This window comes from Idiotropiscis lumnitzeri, chromosome 15 (assembly GCF_059441095.1).
Source record: "Idiotropiscis lumnitzeri isolate Australia: NSW breed Sydney's pygmy pipehorse chromosome 15, RoL_Ilum_1.0, whole genome shotgun sequence".
Taxonomy (NCBI): domain Eukaryota; kingdom Metazoa; phylum Chordata; class Actinopteri; order Syngnathiformes; family Syngnathidae; genus Idiotropiscis; species Idiotropiscis lumnitzeri.
This window is the reverse complement of record NC_142405.1, coordinates 1,861,064-1,874,855: the sequence shown is the minus strand read 5'-3', so window position 1 is coordinate 1,874,855 and position 13,792 is coordinate 1,861,064. Positions and strand designations below refer to the sequence as shown.

The following is a 13,792-nucleotide window of genomic DNA, read 5'->3' as shown; positions in this document are numbered from 1 at the left end:
CAGTTATTGCCTTTTTTTATTTTTTTGCAGGCAGTCCAATGCGGACTGGCCATCAGCCAATCAGAGGCTTGTTTACACTCTGGTGACTGACAATACGATGGAAGCGTGCCAGCCAATCAGCAGCGCTGGCGCACACGCGCTCACACACAAAAGGGCTTTCGTTTGTAAATATTCAGCGTCATGCAATAACCTGAAGCCTGTCTAATGAAAGGTGAGTCATTAAAAAAAATTAAAAATACACACACACACATATATGTCTATATTCACGATATTCCACAAACAGACACAAAAAAATTTTTTCAATTTGGCAATCGATTAGTTGTCGATTATTTAATTGTTGCACACACACACACACACACACATATATATAATTTTTTATATATGATGTATATTTATCCTATTTATTTCATGAATTATGTTTTATGAGGTGATTCAATTAACAAAATTGGCTTCATGAAAAATGTTTTCCCAAAAGAAAATTAATCATCAACAACAAAAGTGATTTTTTTTTCATGGGCTAAATTGTAGGTAATGTGTTTTAAACTGCAAAAAGACCTGAAAATGTATCACCTAATATTTTGACATGGTTTCAGTTAAACGGCACCTATTTGTAACGATATTTATGTTGAATCCACTCCGTGCTTACGTTGGCTGACTTTGCGCTCCAGGTTCGACCTGCGTGTCAAAAATGCAATAAAATTAAAAGAAGAAAAAAAAAGGCTCCATTCACTCGAGTCCAACGAGAAGAAACGTGTAGAAATATTTTTCCGTGTTGTTTTATTAACGCAAGTCAAACAAGACTTTTAATAGAAGGAACAACATGTGGTTTGACTTGATTTACCCACCAGTGATTGCCACCTACGCGCAGTAAATGCTGATTTTTTTTTTTAAAGTGCCGTGCAATTGTAAGCGTCCTCTATAAAAGTCATGTAAAATGGAACGTAAACACGAGCGCGAGTGTGTATGACGCCGGGCGAAAACAAACAACAACACTCCTGCGGTAATAGCGCTCATTGATTGGAGCCTTGCTTCACTTGGCGACTCGCCATCGGGTCGCGACTTCCGAAATCACAGAGGACTAAATCCCTTTAGAAACGACGTGCGAGAGCTGAAACGGGAAGGAATTGAAGACAAATATGTCACAGCAATGACCAAGAGTAACTTGGAGAATGGATGACATCACAACAATCGGACCGAATGTTCGTTAGCTGGTTGGCACGATAATTCAAAAACCTTTGCCGCCACCAAAACGGTTTTACAGGTTCCTGATTTTTTTTTTTTTTTTGTGTGATAAAAGTCAGAAACATTGTCATTTGCACAAAATTGTGAGAGGCAATGAGAAGAAATTGTCTACAAACTGTTCAATAAACGAGTAAAATGTAATTTTTTTGTAGTCGACCTCCAAAATGGCCGCGCTAAGCAAGTGGGAGTCATTTTGAACAAGAGCAGGACGGGAGCTTGAAATTTTTTCACCGAGAATGGGACGGGATTTTTTATTTATATTTACTATTGTCCTGACTGAGACGGGATAGGATTTTTTTTTCTGTGGCAGTTGAATGGGACGAGAGTGAAAATCCTCAAATCAAACGTGTTTCACATGACTTCACACCTTTCGGCACATTTTCTTTGACTTTATTTGTAATCAGGAAGCGCGCGAACGTTACCACATTGCTGTGATCTGTTGTCGTTGACAATTGAATGTGATGATTTCGGGTGTGCCCGGACTCAACAGCACTCTCCAAACAAATGCTAACGTTGCCATTTTAAAATAGTTGCAATTTGATTGGATTTTAATTGCTTTCACTTTCAGGCTGCGTAACACGACTGTCACGTAAACGAGCAGTGAACAACCTTGAGTAGCTTCAAACTACAAATGGGTGTTCAACTTCAAGTCTGCATGCGAGGCATTATTCGTGTCGGTTCTGATACGACTGCATCTTTGAATTACTGTGTGTGTATAATGTACAATACTATATAGTGCACTTTTCTTGTTGAAAAAAATGCTACAAACATTTTTGTTCGTGTTTAAATCTGGTCGTGACCGATAATCGAAAAACGAAGATAAAAATGTTCAAAGATTACTACATATATTTTTCCCTCTGTTGTTAAGTTAAACAAATACTTAAAGACAAAGTATTGTAAAACAGTCACGTTCTGCCTGTAAATCCATGTCGGACCCATTTTCTTTAATTGTCTGATTTATCGTTTATTGGAATTTTACTCTAAAAAATATCGGAATTGGTCTAAAAAAAATCAAGAAAGGTCGGGCCTTATTTTAAAAGTGTTTTGAGTTACAAGCATGGTGACAGATCAAATTAAACGTGTATCTCAAGGCACCACCCTCATAAAAACAGTTTCCCTGTTGGGAAATGGTGCTGCCACAAAAACAAGCCGAAAAGAAAAATAAAGAGTCTAACAAGCTTGTTAAAAACAATAGAGGGGTGGGGGGTGCTTCTGGGTGCCCCCCCAACTGAAGAACCTTTTTGAATGGACAACAAAATTACTCTACCCAGTCAATACACCAGACATATTAGAACTTTTCGTCAGCTATTACCTATATGGCAGCTAGATCCACACGCACACACTGACATTTTTTTGAGGCATCACATTCATGCGTCCACCGTGCGTTACACGCCGTCTTGCAAGCAGGCATCGCGAACAAAAGCCTCGCGTGCTTTAAATCTACCGCGTCCTTCCGTGTCGAGCGGCCGAATCAACACGTGATTGGCCAGCGCCGATGGCCAATCGCAAGCCTCGCAGCTCATTAGCATGCAGGTATCCCACCAATGGCAGCGCGTGTTGAACGTGCGCGCGGGCGCCAGGCACGCAGTTGCACCGGGAGAGAAAAGCGGCGCTCGGAAGGTCGGAGGCGCGATCGAGCCAGGCCTGAAGCGTCCCAGTCCCTGCTGCATCCCGACGCCGAGGCACCTTTCATGGACATACCGGAGCCGCTCGGCCGGCCTGCCTCCGTCTGACCGCTTCACAGCGACTTTCAATGGGCTTGGCACTTTGCCCTGCAGCCTCACCTCCACGCATTTGGGACATTTTAATTCATTCCGAATGAATGCGGAAACTTAACATGCCAGTAAGTAGAGTTTTTTTTAATTATTTTTATTTTATTGTTTCATACGGCCTTAAATGCATTGAATGAATAAATACAGGGCCGGCTTTTTCCCCGTTTTATTACATAACTGGATAATTTGTATCTGCCTAAAATGCAAATGTGATGCGAAATAGTCTAAAATAAACAGGATGTGTGCGCTTCACATTGGGGGGAAAATATAAATTAATGCAACGAGCTGAAAATTGCCGACCTTAAATAGTATACGTCACTATTATGATTGTTGTAATTCCTTAACGTTCACATTAAAAAAAAATTCCACCGTGAGTTTAATTATTATTATTACTGGCGTTTTTTTAATCTGTTTATTTAACGTAATTCGTTTTCAAATATATCTAGAATTTCAGCATATTCAATATAGTGGTTAAATGTGTAATAAGAAAATATCGATTGTCGCGCTTCGGAAAGTCGAAACCGCAACAACGAGTCATGCTTCTGACTCTCCCCGGCCGAGGCGCTCTCTCTCCCGGCCGGCTTTGTCACGAAGGGCCGCCTGTTTCCTCAGCTCCGTACGAATCATTTAATAAAATTCAAATAATCACAATCATAAAATTTGATTTATTCTCCCCCATTTTTGCTCCATGTGCTAAAATTAACAGTAATTGAATTAATAACGTTAAACCGGGTTGATTATTTGGACGCTTTTAAACAAATTGCACCATTTTCGACGTTTCGGAGTTGCACGGTATGAGAAATAAAACAATCGCGGAGCAAAAAAAAAAAAACACAAAACACACACACACAAAAAACGACTATTTGTACATATGAAGCATTTGAACGCCGTTTTTAGCAGCAATGTCGATGACGTGTTCGGACGCACCAGCATGGCGGGCTAATGGCTGCATGCAAAGCCGAGACAAAGGCAGCTGACGGGCGGCCATTCGCCTCCAATGTGTCCCCCCCCCCTCCTCCTCCTCGTTCCTCCTCCACCTCCATTACAATCTCAGCTGTCAGGTTTGCAGTAGCCATTTTCTTACTCTTTAGCGCATAGAAGCCACATGTGCTTGCACAGTAGCAGGCTACGTTGCCTTTCATCAGCTTTTCGACTAGGTGGGAGATTTTTATTGTTGTGGATGAAGCACACGACGTTTGAGAAACGTGTGTGTGCGTGTGTGTGTGTCAAGCATGGGAGGAGGTGGAGATGGAGGGGGGGGGGGTGAGAGGGCTGCATGTAGGGGGTTTAGGGGCATGTTTATATTATATGATTTAATTCAATGTAATGTTGCTCTCCTGCTGGGTGCAAAATTACATTTTTTTTTAATGAAAAAGTGACTCTTCCTCATGTCAATTGTGATTATTTTATTTTTTACAATTAGTATCAATTTGATATCTCGGTTGTGCAATAATAACCAAATATTTAAAATAATAATAATAAATGTTGTGCTTTACTTGATTTCCCGATGTGAAATAGTCGTGTGCATGGTGCGAGTGCACCATAATGCATGCACACAACCCCACGTCGTGTGCGTGTGTGTCAAGTGTGTGTGTGTGCGTGTACATGCACCAAGAGGTTGATGACGCATCTTTAATTTAAATGTCATGCATCCTCTTCACGTGATATTTTCTAAAATCTGTTCATTAAGACGGCTATTTAAATCGCTAAGGTGCAATTTTTTAAATTCTGTTTTTTTGCAAAATATGAAAATTTAATCATCATAGTGGAGACAATAGGAGGAGGATGCACGTATAAAACGAAGAGCTGAAGGTATTTTTTTTGCGAAAATTTGCTTGTTTTAACCTCGAATAAAGAGTGAGTGGATGGCTGGAAGTAGCAGCGTGCAGTTGTGCGAGGCTTAACCGAGGGAGGCACGCTAAAGTCGGCTTGATCAATCTAGCAGGACCGGTTAGGATCTCCCCTCCAAAAAAAAAAAAAAAAGAGAATCTAACGCAGCGCAAATTCAACGCAGCAGCACTAATGTCTTGTTTTGTGCTCGTCGTGCACCATTTTGCTTTCATTTCTATTTTTTTCCTGGGCAGAAAAGATGATCCGGAGCGACGTTTCGGGCTTCGTGAGCCTCGCGACCGACTGAATGCAACACACACATCCGCAGGAGAGGATTCATTTATGGGCTGCGTTTGATTTTCCTCACCGGGCCCCATCCGGATTGCGGATTATTGGACATTGTTGGGAATGGAAGGACGGGACTTCGCGGCTCCGGCGCACCTCCTCTCGGAGCGAGGCGCCCTGGTGCACCGAGCCACCTCTCGGATCGCCCCCTCCGGCCACAGCTCCGTGCAGCACGCCGGTCACTTCCCCGCGGGGAAATACTACCCGTCACACATACCGATGGCTCCACACTCAGGTTAGTCCGTCATTACGAACCGAGGCTTGGTGCAGCATACATAGGATGGTGATTCTTCGCTTTTTTTAATTTAATTTGTTTTATGATTTGTCATCAATGCACTCAGGGAGTGGCTGTTGACACTTTAAGCGCTCAAATCGCAGCTAATAAATGACCTGTTTATTTAGTAAAGTTTATTCATCATGTAGGTTGCAAAGGCATCTCAAGCAAACAGTTATTGCTGAGACCTTAAGTTAAATGTAATACATTTTCTAATGTTTTTAAAACCAAACCAGGCATGGGCAACTTGGACAGATAAACCTTTCAACACAAAAATAAAATGGAATACCTCGTAAAGAAATGCAGTGCAATACCTTTTAATGGCCTTCATTTCTGCAATTTTGTTTTACTACCTTGGAATATTTTTTTAAAACCCAACAGTGGGCACTCGGTTATTAGGAGTGGAAATCACAGCAGTCATTATAGTTTGACACTTGTGGTATCACGATACAGCGACTGCACAATAATCGATATTGTACATTGTGATATTTAAGTGATGGCTTTTTTTCCCCACTCACGTGGATATTAGCCGTTGTTTTGTGCAGCAAGATGTTATTCAATTAATTCCACTTTAATTTGATGTGAAAGTCTGCCATCAATTAGCACCAGAAAAAAAGTCAATTTTAGATCCAGCAATGTTAAATGACATGTCATCATCAATGTATGGACCTAAAAAAATATATATTAAGTGGTAACCAATTGTTTTAGTCTCAATATCTATTTCTGGTATGGCAATTCCACATGCACTCTGCAGCGACCAACATTCACAGGAAAAAACTTTCCACAGAAAATAAAAAAAAAAAAAGATGAATACTTTTTAATGGCCTTATTTCTGGCAATTTTCATTAACCACATTTTAGTCATTTTCAAAGACTCTGTTAATGGAGATGGGAATTGTAGCAATAAATCAGGTTACCAGATTGTGATATTTGAGTGGTATCACGATACAGCGATTGTGCAGTGATGATACACAAGACAATATGTTTTGATATCAATGCAATGCCTCACCTAAATATTGCAATTTTATCAATTTGCAAGTCGAATGTTTTTGAATGAACACATTACACTAAAGAAACAATAAACAGAAATATAAAATGCAAGACTTGGAAAATGCAACATAGTTGAAGTGCCAAGACAGATCATCAGGTACTTGCTTATTTTGATAAGAGCTAATGAACTGCTTACATAAAAGCAATTGGTTAAGCTTACATTTAGCATAAAGTAGTGAAAATCCCAAGACAGGAGCATAATTCTTTGATTTATTGCCATGTTTGCATGCACAATTTTGAATGACAAGTGTTAGCGGTTGGTATGTAGCAAGATAGCAAAAGCGCTAAGACAGCTCAATAAGGAATCAATGAAATGCTAACATGCTAGCAGCAATAATGACTGCCTGGTATCCGCATGCATACGGCGATGAAATTCAAGCTCTTTTAAGGCCACATGTTGATCACATTTAAGCGTGTATGCAAACAAAAATGCGAGCTCGTCACCGACAGCTCACGAGTGCCCCTCCCCCAATTTTTTACAACAAGCCAGCGATTATTGATGCCTTCCGCCCAATCTAATCTCTGCTACGCCACAACATAAAAACATGAAGAAAGGACGGCAATGTTGTTCCGTGCCCTTTGAATGACAGTTTTGAGGATCAAGTGTCGTGTTTGAGGATAATCAAGGCCTCCGTTGTTGACAAAGGCGTCTTGGGCATGCGTTGGGAAGGGTCGTGGCGGCGCTTTGTCACTTTGCATTGATGCCATCGCCTCGTGGACGCGGGCTGCGTGGGCGAGCGGCTTCGTACGGGTGTCAGTGCACCGATGGGTGGGGTGAGTGGCGGGTGGTTTTACCCCCGCTCCTCCGCCCCCTCCTGTGTTGGCCTTCAAAGTGTCGGGGTGCAAATGTGTTCACGGTGCACGCGCCAGCTTTGACAAGTGACTCGGGAGTATTTACATTTGTGACACTGCTTTAATTTATCATTTATAAAGCGGCTGCAGAGACCATCGCATTTTTTTTGTCTTATTTGTGACTGGAGATGTACTGAACCCAAAACGTAAACAACACTTTTAAAAATTTTTTTTTTATGAGGTAGCAGTCAGCATGGGATTGTTCTGCACGCAACTGCACGTTTCGACGCGTCCTTTTATTGTGGGCGGGGCAAGGCACACCTGTGCAAAAAGCAAGCTGTCTCATTAGCATCTTGACATGACGGATGACGGATTATCTTGGCGAAGGAGAAGCGCTCACTGACACAGATTTCGATGATTTGGCGAGCAATGTTTGAGAGAAGGCGACTTTTTGTGCACATTGAAAAAGTGCAGATATGAACTTTTTAGAGTTTCATCAGTTTGATGGCCAAAAAAAAAAAATTATGCTACAATTGCCATGATATGGATCTTTTGATATGGATCTTTATTCCCAATTAAACATAAGAAGAACTATGAATTTCTGTCTGAAAATGTGAATGATAAATTTGATCAGATGTTCCCACTGAATGTCTCTTTTGTCGCTTTCAATGGCAGGCTGTATTTAAGAGGGAGGCTTGATAACAAAGAGCAGAAAATGAAGACTCCGAATGCATTTGCGCAAAAAAAAAAAAAATATGTGGAATGTGGAGAATTTATTCGCCTTTCATCGCTCAGCATTCATGTTTGCTTTTGACACACGCACGCACACGGATGGACCGTCTATCTTTTGTGCCGCACCAACACCAAGACTGCAAATGCCATCGCCAGCGCCGTGAACACACAGGTGGCTTGTTGTTCTCTCCGCTCTCGTCACTTTTGGGTGTGACTGGAGGAACCTTATCTCCCCGTACAGCCTTCCAAATGTGTTCAATTCTCCGCACATTTTCAGCTATCACACTCATAATTTTTTCGCCGCTCGTGTATTTTAAAAGAGAAATGATCTGGACAATTTTTTTTTCTCTTTTACAACTCCACATTTAGTGCCAAGCTATTATCCGTGTGACATTTATTATATCGTATTCAAAATGAAAATGTATGCTTTATGGCAGGGGGGTGCTAACCTTTCCTACCGAGGAAAAAAAAAAAAAAATCAAGGATGTTATTCTTCATGTTTTGTTTGCTTAACATTCTAAAACCAATATGAATGTAGGTTAAGTTATTTATAGAACACATCATTTCTCTGCCATTTTTGTTTGAGGTGACATAAGCTGCATTTATACTTTACGTTCCAGGATATGCGAGTTCTTCGTACTTTGCAGTTGCTGAAACTAAAATGATCAAATTAGAAGGAGCAAGCCCAAAAGCTTCCTGTACTGCTACAAAAGATGAACGCCATAGCTGGGTGTTATTTTTTTGGGGGGGGGGTTAAAAATGCCTCCTGAACAGATTTTAGAATTTCAAGTTTAAAAGTTAGAAAATAAGCAAAAGCAATTACAAAGTGAAAAGATAATTGGTAGAAGCCTAAAAATATTCCAGTTACTGTGATATGACAACACTAGAATCTATGGTAGCGCAAAAAAAAAAGACAAAAACAAACTAAATCACGAAAAGTGGCAATTTTTTTGGGCCACTCGTTAACATTTAACTCATGAAAAGGACTTTCAAAGTATTTTTGTGTCTGAATCTTGAAAAATGCATGTTGCAAAACTCAAAGAAACAAAAGCTCTCGGGTCGGATGTCCGTTGTTAGTCATTAATGACGCGTTCCATTGTCTTATTATGCTAGCGACGTTAGCCCAACTGAGTATCTTGTTTGCCGAGCGCGTCGGATCCCCCCGGGGACTAACTTGACATGAATATTTAAAAGAAACAATGAATATTTCAAGGTTGGTGTCGTGATAAGGTGTGTCATACCGTCCGTGATAAAAGTGCGTTACCGTAGAGTTTTGTTTGTTAAAACGCAAACCATTTGTACCACTACTCAAGCAAAAAATGTTCACGTTGCGGAGCCAACCGTCATGTACGAGATTTGCTATCATTTCAAATTGAAATTGCACGTGAACACTTTAAAAAACGCGCAGAGAAGGGACAGATTTTGCGGCAAGAAACATAACGGTGATACACTATTTGCTAGAGTGGGCCACAAAAAAGTGATCTGGACCGGATCTGGCACCCGGGCCTCATGTTTGACACACGTGTGCCGCGTGAAGCTAAGCTCAGCTAAAACAATGAAAACCGCCAAGTTGCATCAGAAATTCAGATTTGTCGAAAAAAAACCACATTGCGACCTTGTCAGTCCATTTTCATTATAAGAGTGTTTGCGACGCATGCCAGGTGGCCGCTTTACGGTTGCACTTTTCCAAACGTGACCGCGGATCAACTTTTTCCGCGAGCCGTAAAGTCATTTAATGTGCCTGAATTCAGTAAGGCCGTTGACACGCTTGCAAGCTTCGATTGACTTGGGGGACAGTTTGCACTTGGCCGCGGCGGGGCGTGCTGGAAGCGGCCTTTACGGCCGGCCTTTATTGCAAGGGGGGGGGTCGTCTTTCAGCCATATTGTTTGAATCGCCGCGCCTTGCCGGAGGTGTGCTTGTGTGAACGCAGCTGTGGGCGGGGGGGAGGGGGCGATCTGCAGCAAGAGGTCATATATTTGTCATCCCGCACGCTCAAACTTCCACTTCCTCTGCATCTCCCCCTGGCTTCCCTTTTCCGCACGTTGCCCCCGACGCCACCTTCGAACGGTTCTTTGCAGGAAGAGCCCGGTGTCTGGGAAGCGGCGGTTTTCCTGCCACTTGGGCTGGAGCCGCCGTCCCCTCAGCCCGGACTATTGTTGGCCAGCCTGGCTTTGTGCGTATGTTTTACGGCTGCTGTTAAAGATAAAAAAAAGGCCCCGTCCATCCCCTTTATTGTTCTCTTGTAGGATGTCGCTGTCATTCTCCCAGTTTTTTACGTCCGAGCAGCTTCCCCCTTCAAAGGTTAGCCGGGCTGTCTGCCGTCTCTCTCTCGTTCTCTCCCCCCCACTTTTTTTTTTGTCCGCAACCAAAAGGGAATAAATAACTTTACTGAGACTTTTATTGAACATCTCATTGCTGGAATATCCCGCGGGTCTGAGGACGCTTCAAAGACAAACACAGGTGTCTGAAGGGATTAGCAAAAGGTCCGCTTACGACCCGGGCCTTTAAAAAGAATCAAGCCGAGTAAGTGGGGTGCAGGTCGATTGTGACTGCGCTTGTTTACGACAACTTATAAAAACAGCGTCGTCTTGTGACGTGATGTCAGTTCCAGTCAAGTCTGGTAGCGCCACCTTCTGGCCTGGCGTACACACTAGAGCGGTGCTTCTCAATTATTTTCTGTGGTGCCCCCCCCTAGCAAGAAGAAAACAATCCACGCCCCCCCTCCCCATACTCTCCACCACAACTATAAATAAAAGCATTTTCTTTGCAAAACAAGAGTTAATACTCGCTGCGCACAATGGGCAAGGAGAGCGCCACTGCCAACTAGTGGTGTGGATGTGCAATTACACTTTATTGTAGTACGGCGGGGAAAAAAGCATGTTCTCCAGTGTCACACGCACCCCCCTTAACATCGCAGCACCCCCCACTGGGGGGGGGGCAGCCCCACTATTTGAGAAGCATTGGACTCAAGTGTTTTCAGACAATTCATTAATAGAAAAAAAGCCTCCAGTCGTACCTTGTCTTTCCCCCCAAAAGCCAGCAGAAATTTTTGTTACTTGTTTTTAATGAAGAAGAAGAGGTCACTAAGCGATTAGGCCCCAATTCCAAAGAATCGCCGTGGGCTTGTAGCGCTATGGCAGTAATAATCGTAATGGATGCATGTGCTGCAAACCACAATGATGTTTACGCCCCGCCCCCCTCCCACCGCGTTCCCCATTCCAAAACATTTACTCTTTGGGCGTCGCAGCCCGTTACGTTGGATGCTGATCGTCTTTTGACGATGAACGATGACTCGCAATGTCACTCATTCATTTCTATGGGACGCGTGGTACATTTAAATGCAATACGCTATTTGGATCCCGCTGCAGCAGCCGCAAGGGGAAGCACACTGACAGAACTTGGGGTCTGGGCCAAAATCCGTTCTGGTCTGACTCCGAGAAAGCCCTTTCGTGTTGGCGTGGGGCTCGGTTGGGGGCTTTTGGCACGTCACAAGCTCGTTTGTTCGATTGTTGCGAGATGACATCGGCGGCACGGCACGCCACCCGCAAAGTGCAAACCTGGTCAAAATGGCACCTCGCTAATGTTGTCACCACCCTTCTCAGAACGGCTACTGAAATGTCTCTTTCTCCCTCACGCACTCTTGCAACGACAACTCCGTCGAGTGCATTAGATCGGCGCCAAAGTGTACAAGTTTATCGATTCTCATGGCTTGCATATGTCTGAATGTTGTCATTAAGAATTGCAATGGCCATAATAAGCCATTGCGTGGAATTGATTTTGGAATAATCGCGTCTGGAAGAAATGCGTCCAAATGGATTAGAACCAGCAGAGGCGCTGTTGATTCAGTCTCGGCTAGTTTGCTCTCCCAAAAAAATCCAGCATTATTCTGTTCGATACGCTGATGACGAAACATTCGCATCTGTCCGTAGTGAGAAAAAAAAAAGGTTGGCTCTTACGGGAGTTTTGTGATTGGATGATCAAGGATGTGGGGGTTGAACTTCCACCGACACATCAGCTTGTCCATTTAAGCCGCAAAGGGAAACAAGTAGTTTTCAGTTTAGAGCAATGTTGCGGAAGACTTGAAAACCGGAATTGTTGAATTGAATTATTCGTAAAAAGGGACCTTGAGGTTGAGAATTATTGCATCCCATTTTATTTAAAATAAATAAATACAATTTTGGGACAATTTCATTTGTGAGAAAATCAAGCTGCAAAAAGTGAAGAGTGGCCACGCCGCCGCCGAGAGGGCGCTTCAAACGGCGCGCCGCCCACACGCCGCCGCGTGGCCCTCGGCGCGGGGCGTGTACGCCGCGTCGGAACACAAAGGAGCCCCACGGACGAGAGCGGCGGACGGACGAGCCGCCTCTTGGATCGGCTTTCAGGCCACTGAATTTCATAAGCGTCGAGAAGAATCCATCTGGCTTTTTAAAGTAGTTGTTCACTTTCCATGACCAACAAAAAAGACTGGAGATTTTTTTTTTTGTTGTTACTGCTCTTTTCTGATTTGTTATTGTCCAGCCCACCTCAGTGAGTGGCCACGTTGCACGTGACAGCTGTTGGACATTATTAACGGCTCATGCAGAAAATCCAGATTACTTGTTTTTTAATTTCAAATGTATTATTGTAAGCGCTCAGTGACAGGAACAAAAAAAAAAAGGGCGGGGGCGTTGTGCCCCATTGTTGTCGGCAGATTTGTGGCGAGAAACAACACGCTGGGGTTTGCACGCACGCATATGTGTGTGTGTGTGCGTGTGTGCGCGCTCCAGGACAGCCCGACGCGAGCCAGGCACCCTGCGGTTGATTCGGAGGCCCAGACAGGTGCATTGTTAACCCTCCAACGTCTCAGTCTGTCCCCGCTGGATCCGAGTGGCTCTTCATGCAGCATGTCTGGAGGCCGTCGACCAAGGAAAAAAAAAATTCTTTCGCATCCATATTCAGCTCTGAAGTTGTTTGCCCAGAGCTTTCTCCTTGGGAGGTTTTGGTGGCCATATGTTTGTTTGTTTGCGGGATTAAGCAAAACCGATTTAACCAGAAAAATTGGTGGGGGGGCGGGGCAGGAAGAGCCCAATTTGGGTTGCATTTATGATGAGCGTGAAGGATTTTGGGGCCGCTTACATGAAAACGTTTGGATTTAAAATCTTCTATTCTGCTTATGTGTGCAGTTTTCTTGCTGATTTTTGTTTGCATCTGCATTGACAATTTGCGAGAGCATGCAAAGATTAGTTTTATTTGAAAACGTAACATTTCACCTTCAAAATGAACTAGAAAAAAAGTCAAACATTCTGCTCAGTATAAATTAAATCCACAATTATTTAAACAAGCCGCCTTATTTAAGGCACAGAGCGTCATCGGGGGGGGGCAAAACAAATGCTGGCGTTATCTTTGGCGTCTGCGCGAGGACGTCACATTCAATCACGGATGACGGAACTGAGGGCTGTTGTTGCGCGTGTCACTCAAGATAATGAGCTTGATAAAGATTCTCCGGTGAAGTGCATATTTGCCGTGACCAGCAGAGAGACACGTTACTCCCGCGAATCACATTCTTACTCCAAAAAAATGTTGTCTTAAAATCATTTTGGGTGAGACCGGAAGGAGGCGCACGCTTTTGCAGCATTGCGTGAACGTGCATCAAGCACATTGTCTGAAAAAAAAAAAAGAGTTTTTTTTCTTCAGTTCCTCAGTCTTCTCATGGCCTCGGGTTGTGTTTGCACTTTGGAGTTTAGAGCATGAGAACCTAGCACTACTTGGGTCAGTA

At 43.2% G+C, this 13,792-nt stretch overlaps 1 protein-coding gene across 10 annotated transcripts in view; it reads left to right on the top strand.

The window, feature by feature from the left end:
* Positions 1-2,841: 2,841 nt before the first annotated feature.
* Positions 2,842-13,792, top strand: part of bahcc1a (BAH domain and coiled-coil containing 1a) — a 56,927-nt gene continuing 45,976 nt past the window's right edge. For 8 of the 10 annotated variants that reach the window (XM_088316847.1, XM_088316851.1, XM_088316845.1 and 5 more), the window contains exons 1-2: positions 2,842-3,085; positions 5,099-5,424. In XM_088316847.1, the coding sequence (XP_088172973.1) occupies positions 5,253-5,424 (172 nt within the window). In that variant the 5' untranslated portion in view covers positions 2,842-3,085; positions 5,099-5,252. The remainder of the gene's footprint in view (positions 3,086-5,098; positions 5,425-13,792) is intronic. The other 2 variants (XM_088316842.1, XM_088316850.1) reach the window with 2 other exon arrangements.